Source organism: Podarcis liolepis (genome assembly GCF_965112155.1).
Source record: "Podarcis liolepis genome assembly, chromosome: 12".
NCBI classification, from domain to species: Eukaryota; Metazoa; Chordata; class Lepidosauria; order Squamata; family Lacertidae; genus Podarcis; species Podarcis liolepis.
Genome location: NC_139563.1, coordinates 31236719 through 31252251, shown reverse-complemented (window position 1 = coordinate 31252251; position 15533 = coordinate 31236719). Strand labels below are relative to the sequence as shown.

The 15533-nt window shown below is 42.7% G+C and overlaps 2 protein-coding genes across 4 annotated transcripts in view; one reads left to right on the top strand and one right to left on the bottom strand.

Moving 5' to 3' along the window:
- Positions 1-7576, bottom strand: part of LOC310689928 (uncharacterized protein C7orf78) — a 45563-nt gene extending 37987 nt beyond the window's left edge. The window contains exon 1 of the mRNA XM_083468506.1: positions 7558-7576. The gene's annotated coding sequence lies outside the window, so the exon portion shown is untranslated. The remainder of the gene's footprint in view (positions 1-7557) is intronic.
- Positions 468-15533, top strand: part of VWDE (von Willebrand factor D and EGF domains) — a 44869-nt gene continuing 29803 nt past the window's right edge. For 2 of the 3 annotated variants that reach the window (XM_083467759.1, XM_083467758.1), the window contains exons 1-9: positions 559-748; positions 2878-3062; positions 4268-4499; positions 7867-7926; positions 9185-9444; positions 10913-11002; positions 12249-12393; positions 14181-14395; positions 15134-15207. In XM_083467759.1, coding sequence (XP_083323885.1) covers positions 664-748; positions 2878-3062; positions 4268-4499; positions 7867-7926; positions 9185-9444; positions 10913-11002; positions 12249-12393; positions 14181-14395; positions 15134-15207 — 1346 coding nt within the window. In that variant the 5' untranslated portion in view covers positions 559-663. Of the gene's footprint in view, positions 749-2877; positions 3063-4267; positions 4500-7866; positions 7927-9184; positions 9445-10912; positions 11003-12248; positions 12394-14180; positions 14396-15133; positions 15208-15533 lie in introns of all 3 variants that reach the window. The other variant, XM_083467760.1, reaches the window with a different exon arrangement.

Here is a 15533-nt window from a genome sequence, read left to right as displayed (position 1 = left end):
GGATTAGTTTATTTTGCTGCCTTCTCTTCATCTCCTTGTAGAAGCCTCTATCATCCCAGGGCTACCTTGAATAAGGAGGACCCTGCCTGTGGAGAGGCCTGTGAAAGAACAAGTGCAGGCCTCTGCTTCTTATGCTTCACTGCCGCACACTGGTAGCATTCCGTGCATTCCAAACGTGAGAATGCTGGAGGAATGGCCAATCCCGTGTATGCCGGAGAGACCCGCAGCGTACGGTCGACGGGGCTTACAGGCTGCGATCCCAACTTCACTTACCTAGCAGTAAGCGGCACGGCGCTGCTACTCTGGCAGTCTAAACTGAAAGCCCCGCCGACCTGAGTGGGGTCAACGACCAGGCTCGGTTGCAGCTACTCGGGTTGCTGCTCCCCTCCCAGCTCTGGTGCTCCAGCTGTTGCATTTTTGTTTGTCTCCTTCTCCTTCTTCCAGGCGGAGCGGCCTGCAGGGAGAGGGCGCGCGAGGCTGTCCCGGGACCTGGGAAATTGCAGCAGCAGCAGCGAGAAGATTGCAGCAGAGCCAGAGCGCACAAACTTCGCTCCCAGCTCGCTCGGCGGAGGGCGCCCAGCGGATCCGGGCCAAGCTCGCTCTCCAAGCTGGCTTGCTGAAGGGAGAAAGCGCCTTGTCCAGAGTGGGAGAAAGGAAAGAGCTATGCGCTCTCCAAGCCTGCCGGGGAACGTCCTCTCCCTTTGCGCAGCGCTGGTGGTGTGCTTCGAAGTAGCGCGCGGCCAGCAAGGTAAGGAGAAAGGAGAGCAAGGGCGCGCGGTGGCTCTGGGCACGAAGAAAGAAAAGGGGAGCCTCTGGAGCATCTTTAGGCTCACGGAAAGGGGCGCGTTCACGGGTGTAATGCTGGCAAATGGAATGCCCTCGTCTGTAGTGGATCGCTCTTTTAAAACAAAAAACTCCCCAAAAGTTGTTCTGTGGTTTTGTTTTCATTCTGTGCCTGTTGAGCATCACTTTGCGCGCTCTGGTACCTTTAAAGCACATTCAGAGTGCGCTTTTTAACTCCCAAAGAAGCCTGTGAATTGTAGTTTATCCCTCACGGAGCTACAGTTCCGTACAGGGTTAACAAGCTACTGTTCCCAAGATTCTTTAGGAGTCAAAAATGTGGTTTGAATGGGCTTTAAAGATATGGTGTGCGCACAGCCTCAGGAATTTCAATAACAGAATAGTGCTGTCCTTATTACTGCTACCAATAATTGCTAATAATTGGAAGGAAAGCGCCCCAGATAAATGAAATTCTTTGCATAGTTAATAGCCGTGATGTTGCCTCTTTAACTCCTCATTGAATTCAAGAGAGATCAAACATTATTATTATTATTATTATTATTATTATGTATTTCCACTCTTGCTGTATGAATGTAGGGAGTCGGGGTACTGATTCTAGATGAATTAACAGAATATATACAGGAATGGGCTCCTTTGGGAGGAGGAGAGGGATAGAAATCAAATAATGATGGTGATCAGAAGTTAAGAGACAGGACTATAATACTTCTGCTGTGGTTCGTATGGGGAACCCTTTGTGGTTAGGATATCGCGTGAAATGTGAGAACCCAAGTGAAAAAGGCTTCAATATTATTTTTAATCGATTGTCTTGGCACTGATTATAAACTGATTTTAGTGCTGATAATGATTTTTTACACAAAGTGACAACCGAGTTGCTTTTTTATGATGTTATGGGCTTTAGTAGGAAACATTTATATAAATGTTGTTTGACAACTTGGCAGAAGTTAGCTATATTATACAAACCAAAGACAGATTGCATTGCTGATAAGTTTTGACCTAAGCTTATCATGGTAACCGAGACTGTCTTATTAAGTTATCTTGTGCTTCCTTGTCTATTGATTACTTAAAGCAGTTGTCTTCTTGTTTAATAATGCATTTCAAGTTCTTCAATTCAGGATGGTTGTTTTTTGTCTCTGTGGTGAAATGAGCCATATATACTAGGCACTTGTTCCAAAGACAAAAAAAAAGCTATATATTTGACTCCTGTCTTGATTAGAGTCTCTGGCAAATATCACATAATATTATCAGAATTCAACTGATTCACGAGCTTTGCATTTTTAAAAGGAGATTCAAACTCCTTTAGTTGCAAACATAGCTTCTTTGTGATAGATAGAAGGGACATATTTGCTAAATGATTCGTGTTCCAGAACTTCTTAGCTCCCTGCTAAATAGAGCCCAATAGACCTTTATTTAATATAAATATTAGTAGCAAAAGCAAGGCATCATTTTGTTCCAGCAAATAGTGGCCTGGTTTGCATAACACAGTTTGGCTTAGTTTATATTCCAGACTGAGGCTCATGGTTAAGCCTTCTCCTCACTAACCACAAGTTGTGCTCAAGAGTTGTTCTGGTATAGCCATAGTTTGGGTTGCCATATTTTGCAAACCAGATCAAGATTAGATGTAATGCTGTAGATCAGAGGTCACCAACCTGGTGCCCATGGCACCCCAGCAGGTTTCCAATGGTGCTTCTGGCAGGTACCCTAGACTTCAGCTTTTGTTTTAGAAAAAAGTAAGTCTTTAACCTTCATAGAAAGGAAGTTATGGGGCAAAATGTGCAGGTACTTCTAAGCGATTTCTGTGAAATTACAGTGGTGTGGCAACCTTGGCTTAGAATGCTTCCTGTTGTTATTAGACAGCATCAGTGTGTGTAACCTCCATAATCAGGACATAGCTAAGTTTCTGTCATAAGCTTAAGGAGGATGGGAGGGGTTGTCTACCTAATTTAATGTTATGCTGTGCTCCAGGCAGCCATTTTGTGTTAAACCACTCGCACACCCTCCATGGCAGCCATTTTATGACTGGCAACACCCGCTGCAGATAAATGCATAAGAATGTTAATGTCTCCAATTTTTCTACAGCTCTGGAATGTCATCCAGGCGGTCATCAGATCCTTCAGAGTCCGTACCGAAGTGTTGATTTTGATTCATCACGGCTTCAGCAATCAGCCATCCAGGACTTAATATGTGATCATTCACTGCCATCAGGGTGGTACCGCTTCCTCATTTTCGATAAGCCGGCTGAAATGCCAACCAAGTGTGTGGAGGTATGGATGCTCTCCTTTTGACCTATAATTGTATAATATGGCAGACTCCTTTTAAAATATATATATTGCTCATTTTCCATACATGTAAATATGAGCTGTTATGCTTGGCTTTATAATGCAAGTGTCCTTCTGGTCCACCACAAGGCTGCAAAGTCCACTGCTGCATCCTAAAACCTCCTTGAATATTCTTCGTCTAGAGTAGTGATAGAAAATTCTGTTTGGTCTGAGATGGGCAAGATTTTAGTAGGCAGCATCAAAAAATATCTGTTCTTGTTCTAAAACAAGTTTACTTTCTCCACATTATTGACACTGAGTGAATGCAGATGATCAACCTACGAAAGACATCTTCTAGCTCTCTATCATCTGTGCCAAAATCAACTTGTATAGTGCAAGGTGGAGGCACAATAATCTGACCAGGATGGTAAAAGGCAGCTCCCTATGTTCCTTTATCACTAAAGTAAGGCTGGAATATCTGTGGCTCTCTAGATAGTGTTGGGCTCCCATCAGCCCCAGCCAGTTTGGCCAACAGTCAGCCTCTGCAGCACCACAGGTTCCCCACCCTGTATTATGAGATAGCTGCTGCTATAGACCTACTCAGTTTGTATAGTCTAAGTGTTGCGTAGTCTGAGGCTGCCCACCAGCATGTATTTGTTGCCTGCCAAGTGCTTGTCAACCTCATTATCTTTATTGCACTCAACAGGGTGGGAATGGGTTGCCCATGGTGTCCCTTATTTCTCAAAAGGCTGTTTTGCATGTTATGCTAACCATGATTTTGCACCGGCATCAAGCTCCGAGAGAGGAGACTGCAACCCCTTTGCTCTTTGGTTTTGCTTCTGTTTCTGTTCTGTGCTGTGCTAAGCCATGGTTTGACTTAGTTCTTCATCTGAATCTGCTTCTTGGTCTCCCTGCTGAACCATGAGCTGTAAACCATAAAGCAAATCTTGGTTACAGCTGATGGTTACTCCGCAGAGAGCTAAACCATGAGCCCATGATCAGACAGTCTGCTAAGCCAAGCCAAACCATGGCTTGGTTCAGGCCAACAAAACAACCAAGGAGGAGTGAAGTGGCCACAATCTCCTCTTTGGCTTGGCTTATTAGTGTGTGTGTGTGTGTGTGTGTGTGTGTGTGTGCATGCGTTTCTTATCTTGGATGGTGGAAACATTCTGTTGATCAACTGTTTTCTTCTTCTGTTTTGGTGCTAAAAGATGAATCACTGTGGGACACAGGCCCCTGTTTGGTTGTCTTTGAGAGAGTCCGAGTCCTTGCCTCAGCCTGGTGAGATCAAACACTTAACAGCTTGTGCAACTTGGCAGTTTTTCTTCAGCACCACAGAGGACTGCTGCCTTTTCCGAATTCCTGTGAGTGTGAGGAACTGTGGAGATTTCTTTGTATACTTACTCCAGCCCACCCAGGGGTGCATGGGATATTGTGCAGAAGGTGAGGAAGCACATGCTGCCTGCTACATCCCAGAACATGTATATGTTTTCTTTTCCCAAATGTGTCTCAAACCATTTGGTCTCTTGTTGCGTTTTTATAAGTCCTTCTACATCTATGGAAGGGACGCGGGTGGGTTAAACCACTGAGCCTAGGGCTTGCTGATCAGAAGGTCGGCAGTTTGAATCCCCACGACGGGGTGAGCTCCCGTTGCTCGGTCCCTGCTCCTGCCAACCTAGCAGTTCGAAAGCATGCAGTGCAAGTAGATAAATAGGTACCACTCTGGTGGGAAGGTAAATGGTGTTTCCATGTGCTGCTCTGGTTCGCCAGAAGCGGCTTAGTCATGCTGGTCACATGACCCGGAAGCTGTATGCTGGCTCCCTCGGCCAGTAAAGCGAGATGTGCGCCGCAACCCCAGAGTCATCCACAACTGGACCTAACAGTCAGGGGTCGCTTTACCTTTACCTTTTACATCTATACAGAATATTAGGCCTTGTCTACTCATGAAAGAATTCTGAAGTGTTATAGAGAGGACTGCATCACCTCAGACTGCAGCTGGGGAATATTGTTTTCAAATGTTTCCTTTCTAGAAAGCTGTTCTCAGTGTTTCCTCTCTCAAAAGTGATCCAAACAATCAGCGATCACCTATCACGAGCCAAACTCTTGACAGCCATTGTGCTTTATTCTTATAAGTTATTACATAAAATGTCTCTAATAATAAATCATATGTACCTCATAAGCTCAGACAAGGCTGCAGCCCCATCTACAAGAATTATTTGAGTTAGATTGCAAGCCCTAAATGGCCTTGGCCCAGTATACCTGAAGGAGCATCTCCACCCCCTTTGTTCAGCCTGGACACTGAGGTCCAGCGTCAAGGGCCTTCTGGCAGTTCCCTCACTGCGAGAAGCGAGGTTACAGGTAACCAGGCAGAGGGCCTTCTCGGTAGTGGCGCCCACCCTGTGGAACACACTCCCATCAGATGTCAAGGAAATAAACAACTATCTGACTTTTAGAAGACATCTGAAGGCAGCCCTGTTTAGGGAAGTTTTTAATGTTGGATGTTTTTTCGCTATTATTACTCTGTTGGGAGCCATCCAGAATGGCTGGGGAAACCCAGCCAGATGGGTGGGGTATGAATAATAAATTATGGTGATGATCCTAAAAGCTGCGGGAAAGGGAGAATCAAAGGCAGATATACTGCAGTTTCCAAAATCCTGCTAACCTCTCCCCAGCAGTACAGAAGTAATGGCAAAGCAAGGCATGGGCACCTCTGTCTCCATTTCCAGGTGTTCTTCTTATTGTTGTTATTTTGTAGTTAATGATTTCCCTCCCATTGGAAACTGTGAAAGGGAGGTTCCCTATGCCAGCTTCTGTGGTTTGGAGGTGTGTGGAGGGACTGGGTAGTCTATAGATCCTTTGGATCCAAACTTCCACTAACCCACCTCTAATCCACTAATCTGCACACCCTTCCGGTAGGGCAAGGGCTATGGAGGTTTCCACAGTGGCGGGAAGGAGGCATCTCATGTTGAATCTTCGACTTGTGATTCTCCCTTTCTCTTCTTAATAGAAGGAGATTTGATGCTTCTCCTGGCCTCTGAAACACCCTCCCATTAAAGAATAAATGAGCAATTGACATGCTAAGTTGCGTTATTTTTCAAAAACTTGATGAGTAGTTGGAGCAAAATTCCATTTGCATCTGAAAATTGGCCTTAGAACAGAAAAAGGATCTCTTAGTAAAAGTCACTTTACTTGCAGTAAAAGAGGGTTTTAAATTCGTACTGTCTAGTGTTTTAATTAAAAGACATGAAATAAACTTTTTATTATCAGGAAGAGGAACTGTTACTTACCCTGAGTAGGCCACCATAATAATGTTTTCTTTATTACTTTTATGTGCCAAAAGAAATTATCATAATTTAATGGATTTCTTTATTATGCCAGCGAAAAGCCGATAGTGAAAGGCATAAACACTCTTCATCATCCTATGCAACTTATTTACTGAAAATGTGAAATGTGTATAGTATAATACACCATTTGTTTTTATGGCAGAGAACAATTTAAATATTGAAAACGTTTTCATTGCTACATTAAACTAAAAGCCAACTTGTTTTCTTAAACTGAAAGTAATGAGCTGTCTTTAAAAAAGCGAAATACATTTGGTTTTTAAAAAGCTTAGCGCTGTTTAGTGAAATTGCAGCATGCTGAAAAGTTTTTTAAACAGTTCACTCAGCTTGAATAGTTTATAATAAAAACTGAACTTTTAATTATAAGCATTCTCAGGGTGAACTTAGATGTCAACATTTAACAATACCAGGGACTTACTGACTGCGGGTGAACAATCTTCCCACTCTATAAGTCAGTCCTGGGTGGTGTTTAATATTTGTAGAAGAAATAAACCAGGCCAGAGCTTTCCAGAGGTGTAACTTTCAAACAGGAGTAGGTATAGAAGGGTTTGCCCACCCTTCTGGGGCCTGTGGGCACATTTGAAAACCAGAGCAACTGTTGTGGTTCCACACACAGTAAGACTCTACCCACCCCAGTTGTAGCCTCCCCTGCATTGACCCCACACTGCAAAAATAGAGGGTTAAAGAAGGCTTCTTTCAGCTGAGGGAGGGTCAGAGGGGACAGAATCCTGTGGGCACAAAGGAAGGCCTCTGAGGGCATATGTACACCCTCCGGCTCCCATTACCCCCAGCCAGCATGTCAAACTGCAAGGGATGATAGGAATTGTAGTGCAACAAACAACTGGAGGGCCACAGTCCCCCAATCCCTGATCCAAATGCTTATTTGCTGGAGCAAAAGCCAAAAAAGTATTGTGGCATCTGAAGGAGAGCTTTTGATACCAGGTGCTAGCTTTCATCACCTGCTTTGAAAGAAGGATGTCACAGGACCCTTATTTTTGCTGTGAGAAACTGGCATGGCCACCACTCTGGAATTTGCCACAGCTGTCAATCCATATCCTCCAACATTTCTCCTATGAAAATAGGGATGTCCCATTCCATAATGATAATTTTACTGTTTACACCCCACACATAATAAAACATTAAACATTAAAAAGACTTACCTATACAGGATTGCCTTCAGATGGCTTGGGGGTTGGATAACACCATAACCTCCAACATTTCTCCAATGAAAATAGAAGCATCCTAAGGAAAAGGGGGACATTCCAGAATCCAATCAGAAACCAGGGCGGCTTCTCTCAATCAGGGACGTCCCTGGAAAATAGGGACACTTGAAGGGTCTGTTAATCTAGGCTCAAAAATCTAAGCCATTAATTTTCTAATTTATCTTTAATAAAATACAAGGCAAAAATGCTAAGAGTTCCTGTTGAACAGTCACCTGATGCAATTATATGTAAGGAATATATCTCTAGTTGCTTCAGGTGCTGAACTGCAGGCCTGCCAGACTGGGGAGAGAGAAACCACATGCAGTGGTAAGTTGTTTTGTACAGATTTTGTCAATATATTATTTTGACCCAGGGATTCTGTGTATTTTCTGTCTTAACTTTGATTTTATTTAACATTTATTTGCTTTGTTTATACATACCACCCTTTGTCAGAAGACCACAGGACGGTTTACAACACAAATATCATAACAGGATATCTGTGCAACATTAAAATCAGAACAATTATACAAATGTAATTACATTCAGGAATACAGAATGCAATACAAATTCTCACAACTGCAGAAAAAGAGGGGGAAATCAGCAACGTGGTATCTAAAATACAAATACAGTACACAAATTGAGACTCTTCTCTCAAAGGTAGCTCTCAGTCCTGGCCACCCACAGAAAATGACAGACCTGCTGAGCAGTCACCTGGGAGCTTTTGTCTCTTCTTGCAGCCTCTCAAGATCTTCACTTCCTTGCCTCTCACTTCGGGTCCTTCCACCAACTATCTGCCGCTTCCTGGTGGGTGCAGCCATTAGCTCCCAATGGCGGCCCACTGGCCCAGAGTGGGAGACACCAGAAGGGTGGTTGCCCTGTGATGTCTCCCACATGAGGTGACTCCCATTGACATACTTGGCTTTTCTTTCCCTGTCCTGTAACCACCCTCAAGTTTGGGCAATGATAAAGTCTTTCTGTCTAAAAGACACTGGAAAATGCCTGTTGTTGACCAGTTTGGGGTGGGGGTTGGGGAAATGAAATACAACAGCTAAAAAGTAACAAGGAATCTATGGAGTATTATCTGTCCATTTCTTTCTTTCCCCATGTTTGAAGTTATTTGTGTCCACCCTACAGCGGCCATTTTGTGACTTCACACCAGCATTAATTTCTAACTCTTTATAGCTCAAAGTAATAAACATAATCAATAAATGGTTTGGTTTTCATTATGTTGCATGATCTGCTCATAGGTTCAATGGATACTGTGTGTTAATTGTGTGTTGATTTTTCTGTTCCCAATAGCCGCCCTTTCCCCACGCACTCTCACACCACATGCTATGCTATACCACTATACCTGTTTGACTCTGATTACATCAAGACTAAATTTAAATGTTGGTCATTGTGAGAAGAAGATGCTGGACTAGATAGGCCTTTGGTTGGATCCAGGAGGGCTCCTGTTATGTTCTTGTTTAAAATAGTTAGCAGGAAATCACATTATTTTGCTTGCTGCTTGTTTCTGGAAGTCTTCTCTCTGCTTTACATTTCTTAAATGGCATTAACCCACCTCTCCACTTGTTTTTGTTGTTAGAGAAATTACCTACTTCACAGTTGCCACTTCCTTTACCACCCCCTCCAAGCACACCTGAAATAGTGGCGGTCTTACTTGAAGGAAGCATTTTCTTAAAGTGCTCCTTTGATGTTCCTACCACAAACACCTCTGTGGGCTTTCTTGTGGCTTGGTCCAGACTGTCTCCTGAAAGCATCAAAGAAGAACTGAAGCAAGAGACAACAGTCCAGGCATTCTCACTCTTAGAACTGGATGGGGTAAACCTCAGGCTAGGAGACAGGGTATGTTTAAGTTCTGTATTACTGTTTTATGTTTCTGCAAAAAGGTAATGCTCCTCAGTGCTCTTCTAATTACGAGTCCAAAAAGTTAATCCACGTTAAGCAAGGAGTCGCACCAAATGATAAATGCTGAGTTCCAAAACTCCTTATTTGTGATTCCCTTAGAAGCAGCACCCTTAACTCCCAGGTTGTGGTTTGTGTATCTGTTATTCTAAGAATCCAGCAAGCTCACCGGATGAGATTTTAGGGTTGGGATGGAGACGGTTATATCTGCATCTGTCTAAACACTTGGTTTTGTTAAAGTTACCTCATAATTGTCACAAGCAAGCAATTTTTTACCAGGTACAGAGCAAAAAAATAACATGTATCTCAGTGCAGTTCCATAAAAACTGTATAGTAATATGGAAAGGCAGTATACACATTTTTTAAAGTGAACTGAAAACTGATCTAGAGCATCTTGCTGTTCCCTCTGGGAGTGCCTACAACCTAAGAGACAGTGTTGCATAGTGGCTAGACTTTGATCAGGGAGATCCAGGTTTAAATCTCCATCTGCCCATAAAGCTTACAGCAGGGGTGGTGAAGACTTCAGTCTCAGGGCCATGTTCCCTTTTGGCCAGGCTCCTGGGGGCCGCATGCCAGTGGTAGGTGTGGCTAGAGGCAAAATAGGCAGTGCCAGAATCAAAATTGGCAAAGGAACAGGATTTTTTTAAAAAATAAATAAAAATAAAGTAGTTACCGGTATATCCCATTTTTAAGGACCTAACACTCTCAAGATGGGTCATTCCATGTCAAGTGATCCAACGTTTTTACCAGTTTTCATCCAGTTTTCTTAATATTTTGTACACTTGTTAAATGATCAAAGTTCTGAAGAGATTGGTGTTTTTAGTTTTGATGTATCTCAATCCTGGGCTGAGCTTTAAAGGTTTTTGTGTAGTCTGGCAAGGCCAAAATTGCCATCTTTTTTCTTTTTTTTTTTAACCCTCCTAACTAAAAAAATGGGATGAGATTAAAAATTAAAATTTAAGATTTAAACTTAGTTTTGATCATTCAGTGAGTGTACAAAATATTAAGATAACTGGATGACATGAGGTTAAAAAGTTGGATCACATGATATATGGAATGACCCCAGTGGCATACAACTGAAGGCGATCCACTTGAGATACTTAAGAGTGTTAAAAGCAACAACACAGAAATAGCGAAGCACCAATTCTCAGGAATTGCTTTTTAATCATTCTGTGATCTTCTGCATTGTCTGTACTCCTTACATTTCATTGCCTTCTGATCTCACTGCTTCTGCCTGTCCTACCCCTCTTGATTTTGTATATATTTCTGCAACAGAGGACGACACATGTCTCTGACGAAGTGGACTCTAACCCTTGAAAGCTAAGTTAGTTTGTCTTTAAGGTGACACAAGGCTCTTTGCCATTCTTGCTTTAATATAGTGTTGTCCCTTCTCTTGTCCTTTACATAGATTTACTGCAGCAGTTCCACCTTTTTCTTAGAGAAACCAGAAATGCAGAGTTCACTCATCGAGAGCATGGAATTTTTTGCAGGAATTAAGGTATGCTGAAAAGAAAACAGTGCATTGTGTAGTTATGACCCTGTACCCCAGAGGTGGAAAAGCCATACACCCAGATGAAGTTGGACTACAACTCCCATCATCCATGTTGGCTGGAAGTTGGAATTCCTACAACGTCTGGAGGGCCACAGGACCCACACTTGCACGTTGTACTTGGATGTAAGCCCCATTGAACTCAGTGAGGCTCATTTCTGAGTAGATATACAGTATGTGTAGATGGCCCTCCACAAGTTACTAGACTGCTACTCCCATTATCCCTGTCATTGGCCATACTGGGGTTGATGGGAGAATCCAGCAACATCTGGAGGGCCTCAGGTTCCTCACCCCTGCTGTATAGGATTCTGCTGTAAGTCATATTTGTCTTCACTGCAGTGGTGCAAATATTCAGAAGAACAATATTGTAATATTTGCTGATGCAAGAATTTTTCTCTGTTGGCAATAAAATTAGTGGTGTGATAGCATGTAAAGGTAATAAATGGCACTCCAAATGCATACATTTTTTTTTCCTGAGTTGGACCCAGGCATGCTGTTCAAGCTTACCCTGTTAAGAAGTAAACCCCATTGTATATAGGATTCCAGCCTGAGTTAATTACACTTAGGTCCCATTTAAATCACTGTGAAAAGGCTGCGTACACACCATACATTTAAAGTACATGATGTGCCTCAAAGAGTCATGGAAACTGTAGCTTGCCATGGTTGCTGGGATATGTAGTTGTGCAAGGAGTAAACTACAGTCCGCAGGATTCTCTGGGGGAAGTCATGTGCTTTAAATATGCAGCGCGTAAGCTTTCTGAGACTTGACATAGTGGGTACTAAGTGCAAGCTAAATTGGTCTTCGTCAAACCATTTAAATTATTTCTACTAACGAGTTGGCATGCAATCATTTTGTTTGTTTGTTTAAATCAGCCTGTGTTTAGGCACACTCTGTGGAGTTTCCTTATAAAAGCAAACTACTTTTGTATTCCTTTTGCATGGGGGGGGGGGGAAGAAATCTATTTTGCAAGATTACTGAAATTAAGTCCAAGGGAATTTTTTTTTTTTAATTGCCATCATCACAGCAAGGTTTACAGTTGGATGTTATCTTATTGATTGCCTTTCTGTTGTTTTCTACAGCTGTAAAAACCAGTTTTCGCTTTAAATTCTTTTCAGCATTGTTCTGAACATTTACTGTGAGATAATTCCACACAGATACCTTGTGTTCATAGCATGTTCCTTTTCTTATATTCAGCTGCATCCTGAGGCATTTATAATATCAGAAGATGGAAAGGAATACAGACTGACGATAGAAAGCAAAATTCCCATTCCTTGTCCTCAAGCTAGTCAGCTGGAAAATGACTGCAAAATCTCATTAAAATTAAGAACAATAGAGGAAGGTAATTTCTTCTTCAATTTTTTTTTAATTGGCTTGTGCCTTGAATATGTACTTTTTATCCTCATTTTGACATGTTCATGCATTGCCCTGCTCAGGTGATGCATGCTGGTTGCATGGCAGCCTTTGTGTGAGGAACCAGCACTGTGTTGCAGTTCAGAACTCTAGCTTAGCTTGCTGCCTTTTGGCACAGTGGAAAACACCATGCCAATGCCCGCGTTAAACTAAGATTAAACCAGTGTGGTTGCAGGAGGGTTCATCATGTTCTTTTTCTTAGTCACAGGTGTGGAAACTGGGCTACATAGAATACAGAAAGCTGCCATATACCGAGTCAGCCATTGATCCATCTAGCTTATAATTGTCTATACTGACAATAAGCATGGCCCTCTAGGGTTCTAGACAGGAGATGTTCCATGCCCTACCTGGAGATGCTGCAGTTTGAACCTGGAACCAGCTTCATGCAAGGCAAATGCTCTCACTGAGCTATGGCCTTTCTTTGGTAGTAATTCTTTTTGTCTGTTCTGAATTTTTGATTCCTACCTTTTCTCACCATTGACCCATAGTGACCGGGACTGATGGGAACGCCAATGGCATCTTAAGAACCAAAGGTTCTCCATTCTTCATTCTTGACCTAAGGCAATAAGATGTATTGGTGTCTGGCACTGGCTGTGTTGTGATAATGTTGCGCCCCACCCCAATCTCCAAGCAGTGTGAGATTCAGGGCTTTCAGATGCTTACCCAGGGTTCATGTCTTCTTTGGGAATGAGGCACGGTGGTGTCTTTATGATATATGGTTTGTTCACATATATGTACAACCTGATGGAGGGGCTTACAGTATTAACACCCCAAGAGTTGAAGGAGGGGACCTGCCCATTTGTTGTCTCACACAAAGCCCCTTTCCTTTGTCTCCCTTAATGGTCCATTACCAAGGTGATTACCTCATCAGGAAGCTAGCCTGACTTATATTTTAATACTCGCTTGTCAGGCATGGAGAGTCCTCTCCTTCCCTGGTAACTTCATAGACATGAATCACAAGCAGTTTGTATTCTATAGTCCTTTTTATTCAGTCATCTGGTTGCAAAGCAATAATCCATATCTCCCCACAAAGAGAGGTTGTTGGCTACTCTGAGCCTTTCCCTTCCATCTCCAGCAACATCCTGGGCGCCAATGGGAAGTTTCACCCCTCTGCATCCTCTGTTCTCTAATATGGAGAGACCTATGAGCCTGAGGAGAGAGGGGGTCATCCAGTCTCTCTAGGGAGGTCTCTGCTGGCTGTTCCCTCCCTTCCCCCTCTTCTTCAACTATCTTGTAGCTAGGTAACTCCTGCGGAGGCTGTGCAGCATTCTCCTCTCTCTCTCCTACTGAAACTGCGCGGTAGAAGGGATGTGAATCATTCTCCTCCTCCTCTTCAGACAGAAGCTGATTTGGCTGAGGATACACTTCCCAATCCTATTCAGACCATTCCCTGACATTGCTGTATCCAGGGGTGAGAAGGGTCTCGGCACACAGCCTGACACCCCAATAACACATTTTCCCACCCCTGCTTCATGCTTGTGTACACATGATAACATAAGTAAATTTTGGAGCTAAGATAGGGCGATGAGATAGAATGTATACAAGATCCTGCAAGAGGTTAAACTAGTTGCCTCTCTGTTTATTTGCAACCTGACAGTTATATCCTGCCACTTCCCCCAAAAACTGCATTGATTTTAACCAATCACTAATGCTAAAAACAGAACTCTGTTGCATCTTAAAGAGAAATCTTACTAATGGCTGTCTGCTTTGGAATAGGTAAAGGTCTGCAGAGCTTAAACGTGGCTCTTTCTTCTTGCTCTGTGGAGCTTCTTCAGCACCCCTGCCACAATGGGACGTGTGGCCACGCCAGCATCCATTACACCGTGGTGACGGATTTCACCCGAAATGGAGAGAGAGTAACCAGAATTGCGGCAGAACCTATTGTTAGCGACAACTTCCTGTGGAATGGCTACATGGTGGAAAGTATTCAGGTGGAAACCCATTCCGTTCAGTCTTGATAAAAGAAAAAGAAATCACTTGGAAGTTAGCTGATGTAAACTGGCTAGGTTTTCTCTTTTTTTGCACGTTTTTAACAATGACTTACGAGCATCATTTATAATGACATTTCTAATTCGCACAGCATGTCGTTTTGTTTTGTTTTGTGAAATTCTTTCAGGGCAGGGCTCTCCCAAGGTGGCTTACATGTATATATAAAACATGAAATAAAAACAGCACTTGGACATCTTAATTGATTAAAAAGCTATTTTAAAACCATTTTGCCACCTCATCAGAAGCCTATAATTGATGGATAAATTTAGTTAAAAACATTATTGATGACTAAAACGTATTGAAAAGCCAGTGATGACTAGCATATTCCTTTGTATGTGTGAGGTAGACCCCCTTAAGCAGCCGCTCTATACACCATGTATGGGGGAAACCAGTGACCAAATGTTGCTGGCCTACAACTCACAACATCCCAGGCCTTTGGCCAGTCAGGCCGGTGCTGATGGGAGTTGTAGTTCAACAACATCTGGGAAGGGCACAGATTCCCCATCGCCTGCTCTGCACACTTACCTGATACAAGCAAGTCTCTTTGAAATTAGTGAGGCTTAGAATTGAAGCATTGCTGTGTTATTTACTTGTAAGTCAAGCTCCGTAATCAGCACGTCAATATATTTGAAGGATTCCTGATCAGCTGATTTACCTTAATGTCTTCACTTCTTTTAAAGGTTACTGTGAAAGATCTGCCCTCTGCCTACTGCTACTCTTTTACTGACCCACATATCATTACATTTGATGGCAGGTAATTTACAAACTTACTCTTTCCCCTTTTTCTTTTCAAGAGAGGATTTTTTTTTAATCGTAAGATGAATACATTAATATTTTTTATCTGTCGCTTGTTAATCAAAACCATCTCCCACCCCATCAAAATGCTGGGGAGAAAGAACCTATGGCTTTAGTGACTTGCTTCAACTCAGTGACGCCAGTTGCTATATTTATGAAGGAAATCTGTTCTGTCACAATGAAACACAGCCAGGGCTGATCATATCTTCTGAGCAGTTCTACAGAATATGTCCCTAGATATGAGTAATGGTGGTTACATTGACTGCTCCGCACCCACAATGCGTA